Source organism: Oncorhynchus mykiss, chromosome 8 (assembly GCF_057628025.1).
Source record: "Oncorhynchus mykiss isolate SJ-2025 chromosome 8, ASM5762802v1, whole genome shotgun sequence".
NCBI classification, from domain to species: domain Eukaryota; kingdom Metazoa; phylum Chordata; class Actinopteri; order Salmoniformes; family Salmonidae; genus Oncorhynchus; species Oncorhynchus mykiss.
The window spans coordinates 67,378,045-67,398,482 of NC_143029.1; the positions used below are offsets into that span (position 1 = coordinate 67,378,045).

The following is a 20,438-nucleotide window of genomic DNA, read 5'->3' on the forward strand; positions in this document are numbered from 1 at the left end:
TCTGGATCTCCAGGACTTTACAGGCGAAATGTAACAGGGAGTACTGAATGAAGAGGTTCCCCCTCCCAGGTTGTTGAGACTGTGTAGGGATCTGAATAGTACAATTTTTTTTTAATTCAGGGTAGTATTGTGAATTTGTTTAGTTTTTTTGGGGGGGGGGGTAATTAGCATGAATTTGTTCATCCAAAACATATTTTGCTTTTGTAGTATTTTTTCTAACCCGTACAGTAGGTGGCAGCAATACACCGTATTAGTGCAGTCTGCCAATAAACCTCAAAGAAGAATCCTGTGCGTACCACTGCCACAGAAGAAGAAAGGGGCGGGGGTTAATAACAGTGCTGTTGTGCATGCTGTTAGCAAAGAAGCTACTAAAGTGGCTTAAATTTATGATTGTATAATGTTTCAGCATTACTTTGCACGTGGATTACGTACTGCTATTTCTCAAACGTTTAGTATACAATTTGTTGCCCTCCGAAATGGGAGGCCTGCTACTCACGCGTGTAGAAGGCTGCCAATGAAGACCGAAGGGTATTTGTATCACGCTGCCAAAAGGTCGTTTCTCAATGATGCGGCTAAAAAGGTATTTGGCTTTATTTTGTCCTCACTTGTCTGGTAGATAGTTATACTTCCAATCCAGGGATATAATATGCCCTATTATGCTAGTTACGTAAGTTTATTTTGGCTGAAAGAAGCTATGTTAGCTAACTAGCTAGCCTAGTGGCTCTGCGTTCGATAGTTCTACACTCGATACATTAGCTATGTATGATTTACATGCTCCTGACCAAACCGGGCGCGCGCATGTTGATTTTGTACAGCCACACCAGACACGATCAGCACATGCATGTTGAAATATCAAACAAAACTCTGAACCAATTATAATAATTTGAGGACAGGTCGAAAAGCATTCAACTTTGATGGCAATTTAGCTTGCTAGCAAATTTGTCCTGGGATATAAACATTGGGTTGTTATTTTACCTGAAATGCACAAGGTCCTCTACTCTGACAATATTCCACAGATTAAACAGTAAACTGAATTCCTTTATCGTCATCTCTCCTCCTTCCTCAGGCTTCTATTTTTACTTTGGACTTTATTTGGCGTTGGCAAACAACTTTAAGGTGCATTACAACTAGAGGTCGACCGATTATGATTTTTCCACACCGATACCTATTATTGGAGGATCCAAAAAAAAGCTGATACCGATTAATCGTCCGATTTAGAAAGGGAAAAAATGTATTTGTAATAATGACAATTACAACAATACTGAATTAACACTTATTTCATAAAAGCCAATGAGATTGGAGAGGCCGGACTTGCAGTTCAGCATCACAAATAGGACCTATTTTTATTTTAGCACTTGGCCATGCCATGCTTTCTGTCGTGTGCACGCAATGATTGAATAGCATGTATGTGTACATTTATTTTGCAACGTGCATCTGACGATAGCGGTGTGGTCAGCATGTTATTCAATCATTGGTTATATTTGTGATGCACTGCAAGTCTGGCCTCTCCCATCTCCTCATTGGTTTTTAGGAGCATATACCCACGCGGGTGATTGAAAGACGAACTGAAGTCCACATCCAGGCCAGTTGGTGGTGGTAATGCACCTTAAAGCTGGTTGCCAACCGCCATATAAAGTCAGAAGAATCCTGAAGGAGTTGAGATTCTTAGAAATGAACTAAGTTTACCCTTTTAGTTGTGGATTAATTGTCGGAGTAGAGGACCTTGTGCATTTCAGGTAAAATAACAACCCAATATTTCTATCCCAGGACAAATTAGCTAGCAACAGCAAGCTAGCTAGTTAAATTGCCTTAAATGTTTAATGCTTTTCAACCTGTCCCCAAATTAATATAGTTGGTTCAGAGTTAATTTTGATATTTCAACCAGCGTGTCCTGACCGCATCTGGTGTGGGTGGACAAAATCAATATTCGAGCGGTGTGGTCAGGCATGATCTGCACTGGCCTGGTTGTGCAAGTGCATTAACTTTTGAAAGTGCGTTAGATTCAATTAATCTATACAACCCCCATGGCAAATTGCGTTATGACATATTTGATCACACTCTGTAAAATCTCATCTGAAAGGTAATTAAGAATTGGACCAGGTTCTTTTTAAAATTATATATTATTTGTTCTGGTCTAATTGTAGCAGTTAAAGGCATTGTATGGAAAGAAATGGCCTAGTTTCTCATTTGTCTGTCTCTGCCCAGGTACAGCCAGCCTCTGTACTACGGATGGTCTGCTGCTTCTCTACATCTTCCACAAACCACTCTGAGGAGGGGACGCTCATCTATTCAGGGAACCTCGGCAATTCTGTCCGAGGTATTACTTTAATCACCATAAACAATCTCTCATGATCGTCTCCTCATCATCAACATTGTTATCATCATTGAATAACTAGGCCTAAACAAGAATTGTATTTTTTGTCTGTTGCAGGTGTGAAGATGTTCTCTTACACCACTAGCGGGGCCAGCCTGTGTATGATGCCCTACATTCTTTTGAAGACTGGCATCAGCGTTCAGAGTCTTGTCCTGAAGGGGGCCTTCTGTGGTGTCATTGGTTTTTTCACATTCCTGACTCCCATCCTCCTCCACATCATCACCAAAGGCTATGTGGTTCGCCTGTACCACAACCATGACACTGACACGTACACAGCTGTCACCTACAACATCCTTCTGATGGAGAAAAAGACTGTGTTCCGTCAGAGTGAGGTCAAGATACCGGGTGTCAGCAAAATGTTCACCACGTTCTATGCCGACAAGAAGTCAATGCTTGTGAATCCGATGCTGTTCCCACTTCCTCATGACTATAACCACCTCATGGGTTACGACCAGCCCTTTTCATTTGATACGGAAGACTTGAATGGTAAACCTAATAAGAGTTAACGGATTTCTACAGATAATGCCAATTGCAGTCTGAACTGTTGAATGGAACGTGTGTGTTTGTACGCCTTAGTAGTTAATGTAGGCTATAAATTATATGATATCAAAGAAAACCTTTGAGAGATGTTGGTTTCTTCCTTTCACTAGTAAGAGGTAATGTATAGACATGGAGTATATGAATAAAATGTGTTTAAACAAAGCTTATGGATTCATTTCATCACTAAATATAAACTAAATTCACCTTGTGACATGACTGTGATTGCAATTGTAACTTCCCTTCCTTCTGCTTCAAACAATGCCTCTCTTTAGAAAAACACTACCAGTATTCTGTGGGCAAAATGAGAAGTTGCTACTTCTGATGTTTTGAGAGCTTGGGCACTATCAAACAGTGTTGATTGCATAACTTTGCTCTTCAGAGAGTGTCAACCTGGTATACTTGGCATGGTAAGACCTTTTTATTTACTTATCTAGTGATCATATAGAGAAGAATGTAAAACGTATATACTGAATTTAATCAGAACATTTTAGATAACTCTAGTATATCGCTGTGACTACTTATTAAGTACCAGAACTACTAGATGTCTGGAAATGTCATTACTTTCCTCTGATACTCTAATGTTTCTTGCTAAACACCTCTCTTTAGTCGTGTTGCATTCTTGACAGTTAAAACGGTTTAGGACCAAACCCATAGCTAACAACCTTTTCTTTTGTTTTCTTTATTTTAACTCTGTGTTTCAATAGAGCCACAATGGTTTCGAGTTTTATGTCTGGTATAAAAATTGGAAGTAAATAGAACAAGTTATCCCAGAAAGATTGCTTTTGCCCGGATCTGAAAATATGTAATCTCAAAGGAGGAATGTACCAGAAATATTCATATTCACCCACCATTCCAACTGTCAGAAATTATATGCTGTTAAATTTCACTTCTGGTGGGTGGTGTGACTAACAGATGGTCATCCTCTTTGCAGAATCTCTACATGATACTGTTCTCTTTTATCTCAGGGCCTATGATGTGTTGCCAAAAGTGAGTACCAGTCTTACTGTTGAAAACCAGATTCTTTGTCTTCTGAAAATATACATATTTTAGACACACAGCTTTGCCTCCATGGTTAGTTTACCCTCACATTGTACACCTCCGTGTGAAGGGCTTTAAGATATGTTATTATTAAGAATGTGAGTTTTAATAACGTGTTGTACATTTTATTTGCCTCATTACAGGGGAATTATGAGGTCTTCGTCGAAACTGTGGAATTCAGACAGCCAAACTGTGGAAAAATTGAAAGTCAACGTTACAACTGAAGTGAAATGGGGGGAAACGCATGTGAGTGGAGAATGACATTCTCATGATTTGCATGTATTGGTGTTACTGTGAAACTGTAGTGTAATGTAAAATGGGTATACACTGCTCAAAAAAATAAAGGGAACACTAAAATAACACATCCTAGATCTGAATGAATGAAATATTCTTATTAAATACTTTTTTCTTTACATAGTTGAATGTGCTGACAACAAAATCACACAAATTATCAATGGAAATCAAAGTTATCAACCCATCGAGGTCTGGATTTGGAGTCGCACTCAAAATTAAATTGGAAAACCACATTACATGCTGATCCAACTTTGGTGTAATGTCCTTAAAACAAGTCATAATGAGGCTCAGTAGTGTGTGTGTGGCCTCCACGTGCCTGTATGACCTCCCTACAACGCATGGGCATGCTCCTGATGAGGTGGCGGATGGTCTCCTGAGGGATCTCCTGCCAGACCTGGACTAAAGCATCCGCCAACTCCTGGATAGTCTGTGGTGCAACGTGGCGTTGGTGGATGGAGCGAGACATGATGTTCTAGATGTGCTCAATTGGATTCAGGTCTGGGGAACGGGCGGGCCAGTCCATAGCATCAGTGCCTTCCTCTTAAAGGAACTGCTGACACTCCAGCCACATGAGGTCTAGCATTGTCTTGCGTTAGGAGGAACCCAGGGCCAACCGCACCAGCATATGGTCTCACAAGGGGTCTGAGGATCTCATCTCGGTACCTAATGGCAGTCAGGCTACATCTGGCAAGCACATGGAGGGCTGTGCGGCCCCCCAAAGAAATGCCACCCCACACCATGACTGACCCACCCCAAACTGGTCATGCTGGAGGATGTTGCAGGCAGCAGAACGTTCTCCACGGTGTCTCCAGACTCTGTCACGTCTGTCACATGTGCCACTCCTTTATTGGGGGTGTCTTGCTAATTGCCTATAATTTCCACCTGTCTATTCCATTTGCATAACAGCATGTGAAATGTATTGTCAATCAGTGTTGCTTCCTAAGTGGACAGTTTGATTTCACAGAAGTGTGATTGACTTGGAGTTACATTGTGTTGTTTAAGTGTTCCCTTTATTTTTTTTTGAGCAGTGTAGTTTGTTTCCAGCAAAGTTGTTCAAGTACTAGTTTATTACAATGCTAATCCTGATGTGCCAGAGACCACAAGATAAGACACACTACACACGTGTGCACATGGATGTTGTATTGTAAATATGTGGTGGTGGAGTAGTGGCCTGAGGGAACACACTGAATGTGTCAGGTAAGTTGTTATGAGATGTAATGTCTTGTAGGATTTTAAACTGTATGTAATTGTTTTATGTCGCTGGACACCAGGAAAAGTAGCTGCTGCCTTGGCTAATGGGGATCCATAATAAATACAAATACAAGACAACTAAGTAACTCAAGCTCTGAAATCTCCTTCATGCCAACGAACACTATATTCAAGTCAGGATATTGAGTCACTAATGTACTATAAAGGATGTTTTGACTACATCCACTAGGGTGCACTGTAAGTCAAGTGAAAAGAGGAACAAGCCAGTGTGGTATTCCACAATCATGAAACAAATAACATATATTGTATGTAGCTAAGGAATAAGTCATTCAGAAAATGTCTTGTTTCTTAAAAAAAAAAAAAACTTTGCTATTTGGACAAATCAATCAATACCACAAAAGGGACTTTTCATGATGCCAGTTGAAGGCACTGGCAGGAACATGTGGAAGTATTTCCAGTCAGAAAGGAAAGCCACTATCCCCTCCCAGCTCATCAGCCGGCCATTTTGGTCCTCCACTGTGACTCATGGGGATGCACATTATCAGCTGCTGAGTAGTGTCATTCATTGAGGAACTGATCTGATACAGATTTGATTTCTGTATGCGCTGCTCTAACCAAACAAAGGCGCGGCAATACTTAGATATTAAACTCCAGCACACACGGTTTGTGACCTTTTTGATAAACTAATCAATTGTAATCAGTTAAATTTGATGTTCATATGTTGCTGCAATGTTTGGTATGTTATACTGTGTGTGATTGCTAGGGAGCCTTGCCACAAATGTGAGTCATTTATTTAATGCAACAATGTTTTTGAGATCTGTTTTGAGCTAACATATCCCTGCTCTTGTTATGACATGATTTACTAAGCAGTAGCTACAGCTCCTTTGTTAGTACAAATGATAATGATATTCAGCATGTGTTTAGTTTCCTTTGGAGGGCTAGAGCCTTGGCCTGGCAGGTGAATACAAATGTAACTGAATGTTAAACTTGGTTGGGGCAATCCAACAATGTGCTATATATCTATCTATCTATCGTACCAGTCAAAAGTTTGGACACCTACTCAGTCAAGGGTTTTTCTTTATTTTACTATTTTCAACATTGTAGAATAATAGTGAAGACATCAACTATGAAATAACACATATGTAATCATGTAGTAACCAAAAAAATGTTAAAGATATATTTACATTTTCCGATTCTTCAAAGTAGCCACCCTTTGCCTTGACAACGATGCACACTCTTGGTGTTCTCTCAACCAGCTTCATGAGGTTGAGATGTGGGATGCACCTGGGATGCATTTCAGTGAATTTGTGGAATTGCTTTCCTCCTTTATGCGTTTGAGACCAAATCCATATTATGGCAAGAACAGCTCAAATAAGGAAAGAGAAACAACAGTCCATCATTACTTTAAGACATGAAGGTCACTCAATTATGGAAAATGTCAAGAACTTTGAAAGTATCTTCAAGTGCAGTCGCTAAAACCATCAAGCACTATGATGAAACTGGCTCTCATGAGGACCGCCACAGCAAAGGAAGACTTACAGTTACCTCTGCTGCAGAGGATAAGTTCATTAGTTACCAGCCTCAGAAATAGCATCCCAAATAAATGATTCAGTTCAAGAAACAGACACATCTCAACAATAACTGTTCAGAGGAGACTGTGAATCAGGCCTTTGTGGTCGAAGTGCTGCAAAGAAACCGCTAATAAGAGACATGCTTGGGCCAAGAAACACATGCAATGGACATTAGACCGGTGTAAATCTGTCCTTTGGTATGATGAGTCCTAATCTGACATTTTTGGTTCCAACCGCCATGTCTTTGTGAGATGCAGAGTAAGTGAATGGAGGATCTCCACATGTGTAGTTCCCACCTTGAAGCATGGAAGTGTGATGGTGTGGGTGTGCTTTGCTGGTGACACTGTTTGTGATTAATTTAGAAATCAAGGCACACTTAACCAGCATGGCTACCACAGCATTCTGCAGCGATACACCATCCCATCAGTTTTTTTTTTGCTTTGTAGGACTATCATTTATTTTTCAGCAGGACAATGACCCAACACCACACCTCCAAGCTGTGTAAGGGCTAGTTGACCAATAAGGAGAGTGATGGAGTGCTGTATCAAGTGCTCAGCATATGTGGGAACTCCTTCAAGACTGTTGGAAAAGCATTCCAGGTGAAGCTGGTTGAGAGAATGCCAAGAGTGTGCAAAGCTGTCATCAAGGCAAAGGGTGGCTACTTTGAAGAATCTCATATTTTTAACACTTTTGATTACTACATGATTCCATATGTGTTATTTCATAGTTTTTCATGTCTTCACTATTATTCTACAATGTAAAAAATAAAAACCCTTGAATGAGTAAGTGTGTCCAATCTTTTGACTGGTGCTCTATATCAAGCCTGCCTTGGCTGTGAGGAACTTGACAGTGGATTTGAAGTGGTAGCTAGCAGCCCCGCCAGCAGCCAGTGGGTGGGTGCAATGTTGCGCTCCTGACAGGGAAGAGCAGGTGCCACCGTGCAGACGGGACGACCTCAGAGTTTTGACCCCCAGGGCCTATCAATCTCGCTCTATTGGAGAAAAGGGGGGGTTGAAGTTTAATGGAGCAGAACAAGCAAGCGAGTTGGGGGGTGAATGGGCTGGAGTGGGCAGGGTTAATTAAGGAGCCTCCTCAGGCCCCCAGAATGTATTACCAGCTGTAACGGCTGCCATTTTGACCAGGGCGGAGAAGCAACTTTTTCCAAGGATGTTTTTTATGAAGTTGAGTTTTAAATGTGATGCGACTTTAAACACCTTCAACTAATGAATACATGTGAAAAATGTGTTATTTTCTATACTTTTAATATGATTTAAATGTATCTAATACCTTGAATAAATAAACAAATGCTTTAAACTTTGAGCACAATGAGAATTGACACCGTTGACTTGGTGAAAAGTAAATGTGTCTGGTATCCCACACAAGAAGTGATGAAGTGTGTGTGTGTGTATAGTTGGAGATGTTTGGGGTTTGTCACTGTCTCCCATTCACATGCCAGCAATACGCCTGTAACTTACGCTGTTTGACCTTGGCTATTCCCACAAAAAGATCTCTGAAATTGCTCACAGACTATGCTTACGAACCCTTTTTGTTCGAGACTTCAGCCGAGACCAAAGATCAGATGAGAATAGTATTTGGAGTAGATTAGTTAAGAGATTGTTGGATGGGAGGGCATTTGGAAATAAAATAACACCTGCGTAGGATTGTCTGAAACAGGTCTCCCAACTGTGTAAGAGCAATTATGTTTCTGGCACAAGTTAATAAATGCAATGCCAGAATCATCAAGAGTCCTGCTGCTTCTTTCCAGTTTCCATTTATACTTTTCACATCACATGTTCCTTGTGTAGCAAGGGGATGGAGTGTACATGCATGCAGGATTTATTAAAGACATGTCAGTTGTACTCCTGTTGTGATTTCAGTATGGTCAGTCAGGCTTATGCGTGGAGTAATGACTGTTGATAAAATTGAGGACAGTGGGGACAGAAAAATAGAATACTCCGTGTGAAACGTAATAGTGCTTCAAAGCTTATGGACTCTCAGGAGGCTTTCTCCCCTAGAGGAACAGTATAAGGAGTTGCCATGGCTGCAATACATTCATTATATAGGTCTGTTTCCACTGAACCGCTGTCATTTACAGTGGTTGTCTGGAAACACAAAGAGAATGGAACAAAAACAGTTTGTCAGTGACCTTCCTTCCATTCACTGACACACACTACGATGTGAGCAGAGTACATACAGAAAGAAATCCGCAACCTCTTCCATTGCCTTCAAATGTGACACTCTCCCAGCAGCAGCTGTTGTACACTATTTTAGACTCAGGATAACCGCAGCAATCCCTGAGCCCAGGGCCAATTTTCACTCTGGGGGGGGGGGGGGGGGTTAGACTGCTCCTAATAAAATAGTACCCCCTCTGTACCAGCTTCAGCAAAGGGGAATTCCCCCTATCCTCTCGCCACCAACGTTAATAAGAAGTTAAATCATTTGAAGTAGTACATCAGTATGCTTGAGTAAAAACAATGGACCGCAATTCAAAACGCTACATCCAGGGTTTTGGAGTGAGAACAATAAAACATACAACGTTAACATGAAACTGAGTGGGATATCACTAACACCTGTATATATATGGTCAAGTGATGTCTCTTTTCAGAAAGCCTCCTTGCCTTCACTGATCCAACTTCTGATGGACAAAAGAAAGCTGCCCCCACACAAAATTGGACAGACAGAAAAAATGATGTAAACTTTCTTTTAATTCTTAATGGGGGGGAACAACCGCCCCAAAATCCATTAAAATCATTGTAGTCAGAAGATCATAAATATCAAAACTTGTTGTCCAATATAGCTTCATGCTGTTTTTGTATTCAGTGATGTTCTTTGTAAGCCTGGCAAAAGTTCATAAATATTGAATTGATTTTAAAATCACGAATTAAAAATATCTATCAAATGGTAAGTTACATTTTCCAAAAGTTTACAAACTAGTTTTCCAAAACACATTTTTGAAAAATACAATCACACCTAAAAATTCTTACTTTGCCTTTAAAAAGTAACAACAGCTCGTAATTTTGGGCAAAACATTTTTTATGGAGCATCAGTTACAATTAGTAGAAAATAGCCTTATACATAGCTGTGTGCAAATACAGTTTAGACAAGAAAAATACATTATTGATCATTCATCGTGGTACTTTCAACTTTAAACGTTGCCTGTTCTCTTTAACGATGTGCTCTAAATGTTCTTTATGACTTTACATTCCGAGAAGTAATAATAAACACATCTGGAGCCATTTTCCCTTCTGATGCTTTCTTCTTCCCATCTCACATACTCTCTGTGTCTATGACCAAACCTCTGTAAAACATCGCAATGTTACTGCCCTGAAATCCAACTAACACATCCTTCAACTCCTCATACCATACTCTTAGCATTGCTGCAATGAAAATGTTACCATAACCAGTGAAAATGCATCTCCTACACCTGCCAACAGTTAACCAAAATGTACGCGTTTATAAATATGAAACATTTCATTCTATTTATTCAACTTTAGCTGAGAAAACAGAACATATATTTATTATTCAAAAATAAAAATAAATATTCATGCTTAGCTAACTAGGCACAAAGTTATAATAATATATTGACGACAAAATACAGTAATTAGACTTTCATATTTAAGACCCTCTCCTCTGTCTTCCCCAAAGTAAACTGGAACATTCTAATGTTCTAACAGTCCTCACAGATACTCATCTCAACATTTAGCCAACCATTTACCCTATCTGAATGTATTCAACACACATAACAAGGTGTAATTGCAGAGAGGGGCTCTGAGCATTGGACTGCTTTCACAACGGTGCAAGTTAGTTAGTATGAGGTCCAGTGTTGTTGGGGTGTTGGCTCAGCCAAATTAAAGACTCAAATATTAAGCAACAAATGTGACATTCATCAACCAACCCATGCACAAATAGTTTACTCCTATATGACTAAATCAAATAGCTCCTCAGCGATTTTCTACAAGACACATTTGCATATTCTACAAGACACAATTGCATATTTTCAAATTAAAATCAAACCAAACTAATCACGTTATTCTAATGTATTATCTTCATGCGCCAATCTACTGTATATGTTATATTCACGTGGCAATAAATCAATGTCGGATGCCATATTTGCTACAAATTTGAACAAAATAAAAAATCAAGTTGGCAAGTCATGCCTCCATTTGACAATGTACAGTTGCAAAATGTAAGCCTTTATGTCAAAACAATTTAGACTACAATTATAAAACATACAACGTTAACATGAAACTGAGTTGTACATCGTTGCTGATTGAACACTAACACCTGTATATCTATGGTCAAATGATGTCTCTTTTCAGATAGCCTCCTTGCCTTCACTGATCCAACTTCTGATGATGGACAAAAGAAAGCTGCCCCAACACAAAATTGGACAGACACAAAAAAAATTGTATTGTAAACGTTATTTTAATTCCTAATGGGGGGGAACAACTGCCCCAAAATCCATTAAAATCATTGTAGTCAGAGATCATAAATATCAAAACTCGTTGTCCAATATAGCTTCTTGTTGTTTATTTTGTATTCAGTGATATTCTTTGTAAGCCTGGCAAAAGTTCATAAATATTGAATTGATATTAAAATCACGAATTAAAAATATCTATCAAATGGTAAATTACATTTCTCCAAAAGTTTACAAACTAGTTTTCCAAAACACATTTTTGAAAAATACAATCACACCTAAAAAATACTTACTTTGCCTTTAAAAAGTAACAACAGCTCGTCATTTTGGGCAAAAAAAATGTATGGAGCATCAGGTACAATTAGTAGAAAATAGCCTTATACATAGCTGTGTGCAAATACAGTTTAGACAAGAAAAATACATTATTGATCATTCATCGTGGTACTTTCAACTTTGAACGTTGCCTGTTCTCTTTAACGATGTGCTCTAAATGTTCTTTATGACTTTACATTCAGAGAAGTAGTAATAAACACATCTGGAGCCATTTCTCTTCTGATGCTTTCTTCTTCCCATCTCACATACTCTCTGTGGCAGTCTATGGCCAACCCTCTGTAAAACATCGCAATGTTACTGCCCTGAAATCCAACTAACACATCCTTCAACTCCTCATACCATACTCTTAGCATTGCTGCAATGAAAATGTTACCATAACCAGTGAAAATGCATCTCCTACACCTGTCAACATGTTATCCAAAATGTACGCTTTTATAAATATAATACATTTCATTCTATTTATTCAACTTTAATTGAGAAAAAATTACATTTATTATTCCAAAAATAAAAATAAATCTTCATGCTTAGCTAACTAGGCACAAAGTTCTAATAATATATTGACGACAAAATACAGTAATTAGACTTTCATATTTAAGACCCTCTCCTCTGTCTTCCCCAAAGTAAACTGGAACATTCTAATGTTCTAACAGTCCTCACAGATACTCATCTAAACATTTAGCCAACCATTTACTCTATCTGAATGTATTCAACACACATAACAAGGTGTAATTGCAGAGAGGGGCTCTGAGCATTGGACTGCTTTCACAACGGTGCAAGTTAGTTAGTATGAGGTCCAGTGTTGGTGGGGTGTTGGCTCGGCCAAATTTAAAGACTCAACTATTAAGCAAAAAAATGTGACATTCATCAACTAACCAACCCATGCACAAATAGTTTACTCATATATGACTAAATCAAACAACTCCTCAACAATATTCTACAAGACACAATTGCATATTTTCAAACCAAACTAATCACGTTATTCTAATGTATTCTCTTCCTGCGCCAATCTACTGTATATGTCATATTCATGTGGCAATAAATCAATGTCGGACGCCATATTTGGTACACATTTTAACAAAAGAAGAAGAAGTCAAGTTGTCAAGTCATTATGCCTCCATTTGACAATGTACAATTGCAAAATTAACCATTAAGCCTTTATCTCACAAAACAATTTAGACCACCATGTTTTGGGGACATTGATCCTTGATTGCACAGTGAAAAAATAAAAATATCTAACGAAGTGCAACCCACTTCCAAAACTACAGCCCTTTTGCTTTTTATGTTAAAATCAATCAAATTACAAACAACTAATTTGATGCAATATAGGGTCAGTGTGCAGAAAGAACAATGACTAGATATGTTAACAAACCGTATCAGTGTCTGGTTAAAGATAGATAGACAAGTTGAATCAGGAGGAAAGTTATTCCATATCACCAGTTAGCCCTTAATCAGAAAATAAATGTCCATTTTTTTCAATCACAAATCAGTGTTGATTAACTATGTAACCTCATACATTTGTGTTACATGCAGCCAGCCAATAAATAGCTGGTTAGTAAAAAACAAGCTGTTTAGTTAAAAGTTAATGCACAATCTGTGTTTGTATACTGCTAAGATGCTTCAATTTCGTATACATTACTCTCAAATTTGACAATGTAGAAATAACTGGAATTAAACATTTCAATGTCTTTCAAAGGAGAACTGCTTTGTGTAGCACAGGTGTTAGGGAAATTCCTTTTGGATTTGAAGGATCTTAAAAAAGTTTGAGAAATGCATGGACTAGACTTAAATAAATAAAACGCTCTCTTAATAATTTGTAATACCTAAGGTTAAACAGAGGAAAAAACAAATGAAAAAACGAACAGTTACTAACAAATACACAAAACAAATGCACTTGAAACGGCCAACGCACAAGCATGTCCCAAAAGGAGAAGTTAGATAAGGCTGGGGAATGGAATAAGACTGGTGAGTGCGACTTAAAAAATAAATAAAAAATCTTATGTACCAAGTGAATATTATAGCAAATACAGAGACACACTCCCACGGCAGCAAAGCCTGCCGAAACACATTCCTCTGGCAGCCTTGTGCACTGCCTCTACCCACTAAAACGTCAGATGGTAAAATAGTAAGGCAGCTGTTATCTTCCGTCAACTAAAAGTGCATCTCCGAACATATCCTGTCAAGCCCTCCCTCTCCCACCCCCCTCCACATTCCTCCTGACAGGGCAGATGGAGAGGCAACGCACTTGACTGGTAACAGCTTGGATCAGCAGATATTTCATTTTGCTTTCGCAATGACTGCTTGCTTCAGATTTCACAGAACCTAAGCGTGTCACAAATCATCGCCAGCAAAACGGGGCAGCGTCGGGGCCGAATGGTCCTGTTCTCATCTTTCTCCGGTGTTTCACTCTATTTCCAGTCCTTCTTTGCCTGTGTCTGTGCCTGACCGGCGCCATTTTTAAAGGCCATTGACGCAACTGCAGAGATAGGGGCCTGCGCCACTAGTTTTGATGAGTTCCCTGAAGATTGAAAACAGTAGGAGGGTCAATAGTTATGTTGAATCACATTCAGGCTTACTGTATCTTAATATTTAATGTAAAACTTGCAATTTACTCTTTAGGTAAACGTTTCTTTTACTTTATGTTACATTTAAAAATGTAATGGAACATAAATTACTGTATCACAATGCTCTACAATTTATAACATCTGAATAGATGTTATTGAGCTGATCCTTACCTCAGTTCAGATTCCGTCAGGTTAAAAAATGGACAAAAATAATTGCTAGACCAATATTCAACAGCATTACAAGGGCAACCAGTATTGAGTTTGGACCCTGTGAAGTAGAAAAGAGATACGGGAGAACATTTCAAAAATTGCATTTTTAAAGTTAGCTAGGCATTATCACTGAAAATATTAGACTACCTTTGATGTTTCACAGTTCTGAAATTACACATTTATTTCTCTTTGCTTCAGTTTTCCCATTTTCATCATCATACAGTATTTGGCCACTTACTGACTCTTCCTCTACAAAATCCGTGGTGATCTCCAAGCTGGCTTGTTTCCTAGTTTCTGCTAGACTTCTTGGCTTATACGAATCTTGTTTCTTAAGTCTTGATTCAGGTTTGCTTTCTTTGGATACCGACTTTGGCACTATAGGTTTTGGGGTGGGTGTCCTGTACTGCGCCATAGGTTTTGCTGGCGGTGGCATCCGGGTGAGGGTGGACGGGGTAACATGCTCATCTATGTCCTCAGGTTCGTCTTGAGGGATCTTCACGTCTGCCTTCACGTAGTAGCCGTGGTACTCCGTGTCAGTGTGCAGCTGTCCATTGCCAGGGCTGGCGGGGACCGACTCCTCCATTTTGAACGGTTGAGGCAATTCCTGTCTTACTTCCTGTTTCAACGATGTCTTAGACACTGCCTTAGTGATGACCGGGAGCTGGCTCTCTGCTGCAGGGGTCTTGTTCTCTTTCCCAGGCTTGGGGGCGAGCTTGCTGAAGAAACTCTTCTTGGGCTCCGGGGTATGTGTTGACGGGGGTGTTGGTGGGGGAGAGGACCGTGGACTCGCGGTGGGAGAGTTGTCTGGGGTTGTGCCTTTACGGTAGAAATGAGGGCTACTTGAAGGGGTCTTTTCTTTCTTCTCCTCTTGAACAATAGGTTCAATCGGTTCGTTGAACCTCTGCTTTATATAATCAGGGCCTAGAAAATGGAAGGACGTTATTATCATGATATCCAGTCCTTTTATCTATACTTAGTCAATTTGTAGCATGTACACAGTGATCTAATATCACAACGTTTGAATGAATGCTGTGTGTTTATATCACTATCAACAAACACTCAAGTATTTAGTGCTGAATCCTAATTTGAGATACAGAGATACACACACCTACATATTATTTTGTGTTGCTTTTGGTGAATGATAAATTCACATTTATTCATTGTCAGTTAGCTCATGGTTAGGATACCTTTTCTGCGTCCATGATTTCACATATCGAGTATTTGTTCCTTAATGTAGTTTCAAAGCTGTCCCAGTTGGTTTATGATACTGATTAAAGGTTCCAAGCATTCTCGACATTCTCCTGACCACTGATGAGGCCAACGCTATAACACAGCTGACACGAGCTCTCAAGTCAACAAAGTTAACACCTTTCTGACGCAAGTAGTGTTATCAAATGGAATCATCGTTCATAATATTACATTTGTTCTACTATTAATAGCAAGTGCTAAGATCACTTACTACATCTCTACAAGCTCAGCAGTTGTTCATAAAAAGCACAACGGTAAATAATTAAGACATTTATGGGGCATTAAGTAAAAGTTATAAGGCATCATTCAAATGAAATAGATTACAGATTGCAGGCAGGCTGGCTATTGAACCTGGTTGTTAGGAGTTGGTGATCTACACTATCCTGATGTCAGGTCAAGTGTCACAGATTTAGCACGGCTATATGGGCGACCTGAGCAAAACCATGTGGTAAAAAGAGGAATGCTCAAAAAGCATAATGATATAAGACCACTGACCTGCATGCATACAGGAGCTGAATATGCATTAAAATGTAACACGAACACTGAAGAACCACCCTCTCATAAAACTAAGCAGGCTGACAAAAGTACCGATCTATATATTTAAAGACTTATCTTGCAGAAAAAAAGATATTCATTTGTAGAATAATATGCTGTACAGTATGTACGTATACATACATCGATGCCACAGAAACATGTTCACTCTAATACAAAATATTGTACTCATAAATCTGTGACACTTGCTGATTTTTTTCTGAGGATAAAAAAGACCCCAAGGTAAATTATACTAATTATATGTTCCTCCCTAAATAGATTAGCATTTTAAAATGTGCATATACATCTGCCCCAGACAGAAAATAAAGAGAAACCCACAACCCAGACACAAAGGAAATTGGACAAAGGGGATTATAACATGGGGCTATGAGATAGATAGATGCTGGGGCCTAGTTGGGTACAGTATGTTGGGTTACCTGGCTGATGGAAGTTGGGGGACAGTTCCCTGGCCACTGCCCTGGCGATGTCGGAGTCCTGACTGGCTGACTGACCGGCCTGGTCAGCAGCGTCGCCTTTAGTCCTGGCGTGAGCTGTTCTGGATGAATGCAAAGCAGAATAAGAGCTGGTTAGACTGGGAAGGGTACATACCAAGGTTCAAATAGTATTTGTTTACTTTTACATACTTTGAGTGTTTGTTTGAGCATGTTGTTTGAGAGTGCAAGATCTGCAGGGTTTGCACTTCTGGGACTATTCTATTGGGTTCATTGCCCCAGACAAGCCCAATCAGACACAGCTAAAGTATAACAAATATTTCAAATACTACTTGAAGGCAGGTCTAAGAGGGTGAAGAAGCACTTTGTGCCTCTGGCCCGTCCAGACAGACTCTGTCTTAAGTAGCTTATAGGGTGGAGAGCTCAGTGATCCTACAGTGTTCCCAATAAATACTGTTGGAGCAACAGCTTTTTCCAACATTAAATAATATTAGAAGTAGTTAGATAACCATTCACTTGAATTATTTAATTATCATACAGTCTCACACTCTTAGCAGTAAAACGAACATTGAAAACACAATAGTTTGACATGCCATATCCATTGTGTGATATTCTATAGAAAGCATTGTCATTCATCAAAACCTCTATTTTTGTAATTTCTGATTAAACTTTTTTTTTCAACTTCGATACAGTGTATTCGGGAAGGTATTAAGACCCAGTGACTTCCACATCTTGTTACATTACAGCCATGTTCTAAAATTGACAACACCCCATTATGACAAAGCGAAAACAGGTTTTTCGATTTTTTTGCAAATCTATTAAAAATTAAAAACAGATACCTTATTTATAAAAGTATTCAGACCCTTTGCTATGAGACTCAAAAATGAGCTCAGGTGCATCTTGTTTCCATTGATCATCCTTGATGTTTCTACAACTTTATTGGAGTCCACCTGTGGTCATGATTTGGAAAGGCACACACCTGTCTATATAAGGTCCCACAGTTGACGATGCATGTCAGAGCAAAAACCAAGCCATGAGGTTGAAGGAATTGTCCGTAGAGCTCAAAGACAGGATTGTGTCGAGGCACAGACCTGCGGAAGGGTTCCAAAACAAATCTGCAGCATTGAAGGTCCACAAGAACACAGTGGCCTCCATCATTCTTAAATCGAAGAAGTTTAGAACCACCTCTTCCTATAGCTGGCCGTCCAGCCAAACTAACAAATTGAGGGAGAAGTGCCTTGGTCAGGGAGGTGACTCAGAACCCAATGGTCACTGACAGAGCTCCAGAGTTTCTCTGTGGAGATGGGAGAACCTTCCAGATGGACAACCGTCTCTGCAGCACTCCACCAATCAGGCCTTTATGGTAGAGTGGCCAGACAGAAGCCACTTCTCAGTAAAAGGCACATGACAGCCCACTTGGGGTTTGCCAAAAGGCACCTAAAGGACTCTCAAAGCATGAGAAACAAGATTATCTTTGGCGTGAATGCAAAGCGTTACGTCTGGTGAAAACCGGGAACCATCCCTACGGTGAAGCATGGTGGTGGCAGCATCATACTGTGGGCTGTTCTTCAGCGGCAGGGACTGGGAGACTAGTCAGGATCGAGGGAAAGATGAAAGGAGCAAAGTACAGAGAGATCCTTGATGAAAACCTGCTCCAGAGCGCTCAGGACCTCAGACTGGGGCGAAGGTTCACCTTCCAAAAAGACAATGACCCTAAGCACACAGCCAATACAAAACAAGGAGTGGCTTCGGGACAAGACTCTGAATGTCTTTCAGTGGCCCAGCCAGAGCCCGGACTTGAACCCGATCGAACATCTCTGGAGAGATCTGAAAATATCTGTGCAGCAACACTCCCCATCATGCTGGAAAAGGCATTGCTTGTCACCAAACTGTTCCGGGATGGTTGGGATAAGTTGCTCTCGGGGATGTGTTGGTACCATTCTTTATTCATGGCTGTGTTCTTAGGCAAAATTGTGAGTGAGCTCACTCCCTTGGCTGAGAAGCAATCCCACACATGAATGGTCTCAGGATGCTTTACTGTTGGCATGGCACAGGACTGATGGTAGCGCTCACCATGTCTTCTCCGGACAAGCTTTTTTCCGGATACCCCATACAATCGGAAAGGGATTCATCAGAGAAAATGACTTTACCCCAGTCCTCAGCAGTCCAATCCTTGTACCTTTTGCAGAATATCAGTCTGTCCCTGATGTTTTTCCTGGAGAGAAGTGGCTTCTTTGCTGCCCTTCTTGACACCAGGCCATCCTCCAAAAGTCTTTCGCCTCATTGTGCATGCAGATGCACTCACACCTGCCTGCTGCCATTCATGAGCAAGCTCTTTACTGTTGGTGCCCCGATCCCGCAGCTGAATCAACTTTAGGAGACGGTCCTGGCACTTGCTGAACTTTCTTGGGCGCCCTGAAGCCTTCTTCACAACAATTGAACCGCTCTCTTTGAAGTTCTTGATGATCCGATAAATTATTTAGGTGCAATCATACTGGCAGCAATGCCTGTGAAGCCCTTTTTGTGCAAAGCAATGATGACTGCACATGTTTCCTTGCAGGTAACCATGGTTAGAGGAAAAACAATGATTCCAAGCACCACCCTCCTTTTGAAGCTTCTAGTCTGTTATTCAAACTCAATCGGCATGACAGAGTGATCTCCAGCCTTGTCTTCATCAACACTCACACCTGTGTTAATGAGAGAATCACTGACATGATGTCAGCTGGTCCTTTTGTGGCAGGGCTGAAATCCAGATGAAATCTTTTTGGGGGATTCAGTTAATTTGCATGGCAAAGAGGGACTTTGCAATTCATCTGATCACTCTTCATAGCATTCTGGAGTATATGCAAATTGCCATCATACAAACTGAGGCAGCAGACTTTGTGAAAATTAATATTTGTGTCATTCTCAAAACTTTTGGCCACGACTGTATTGACTAAAAGGTCTGAATAACTATGCAAATGTGATATTTCCTTTTTTTTATATACATTTACTACAATTTCTAAAATCCTGTTTTTGCTTTGTCAATTTGGGGTATTGTGTGTAGATTGATGAGGGACTACAAACAATTTAGTCAATTTTAGAATAAGGCTGTAACATAACAAAATGTGGAAAAAGTCAAGGGGGTTGAATACTTTCCGAAGGCACTGTATACACTATATATACAAAAGTATGTGACCACCCCTTCAAAAGAGGGGATTCGGCTATTTCAGCCACAACCGTTGCTGAGGTGTATAAAATCGAGCACACAGCCATGCATTCTCCTTATACAAACATTGGCAGTAGAGTAGCTCGTACTGAAAAGCTAAGTGACTTTCAATGTGGCACAGTCATAGGATGCCAAGTCAGTTCGTCAAATTTCTGCCCTCTAGAGCTTCCCCGGTCAACTGCAAGTGCTGTTTTTGTGAAGTGGAAACGTCTAGGAGCAACAACGGCCTCACAAGCTCACAGAATGGGACCGCAGAGTGCTGAAGTGCATAGCGCTTATACATTTTCCGCCCTCGGTTGCAACACTCACTACCGAGTTCCAAACTGCCTCTGGAAGCAATGTCCGCACAAGAACTGTTCGTCGGGAGATTTCATGAAATGGGTTTCCATGGCCGAGCAGCCGCACACAAGCCTAAGGTCACCATGCACAATGCCAAGTGCCGGCTGGAGTGG

At 40.1% G+C, this 20,438-nt stretch overlaps 2 protein-coding genes and 1 long non-coding RNA gene across 4 annotated transcripts in view; 2 read left to right on the top strand and 1 right to left on the bottom strand.

Annotated features, from left to right (window-relative positions):
- Positions 1-506: 506 nt before the first annotated feature.
- Positions 507-3,076, top strand: LOC110530360 (transmembrane protein 70, mitochondrial). Its single transcript, XM_021613348.3, has 3 exons — positions 507-580; positions 2,206-2,317; positions 2,432-3,076. The coding sequence occupies exons 1-3, from the start codon at positions 515-517 to the stop codon at positions 2,878-2,880; spliced, it is 627 nt and encodes a 208-aa protein (XP_021469023.3). The 5' UTR covers positions 507-514; the 3' UTR covers positions 2,881-3,076.
- A 110-nt stretch (positions 3,077-3,186) lies between these two features.
- On the top strand, positions 3,187-4,199 carry LOC149982085 (uncharacterized). 2 transcript variants are annotated; one of them, XR_016482560.1, is made up of 3 exons: positions 3,187-3,321; positions 3,846-3,901; positions 4,096-4,199. It is a non-coding gene; the product is annotated as an uncharacterized LOC149982085 (long non-coding RNA). The 2 variants fall into 2 exon arrangements; XR_016482561.1 differs by having other exon boundaries at positions 3,233-3,321; positions 3,880-3,901; positions 4,096-4,193.
- A 5,514-nt stretch (positions 4,200-9,713) lies between these two features.
- LOC110530362 (junctophilin-1) overlaps positions 9,714-20,438 on the bottom strand; it is a 29,268-nt gene continuing 18,543 nt past the window's right edge. Inside the window, exons 3-6 of the mRNA XM_021613349.3 lie at positions 16,764-16,882; positions 14,786-15,468; positions 14,509-14,605; positions 9,714-14,291 (exon numbers count right to left, since the gene is read on the bottom strand). Coding sequence (XP_021469024.3) covers positions 14,525-14,605; positions 14,786-15,468; positions 16,764-16,882 — 883 coding nt within the window. The 3' untranslated portion in view covers positions 9,714-14,291; positions 14,509-14,524. The remainder of the gene's footprint in view (positions 14,292-14,508; positions 14,606-14,785; positions 15,469-16,763; positions 16,883-20,438) is intronic.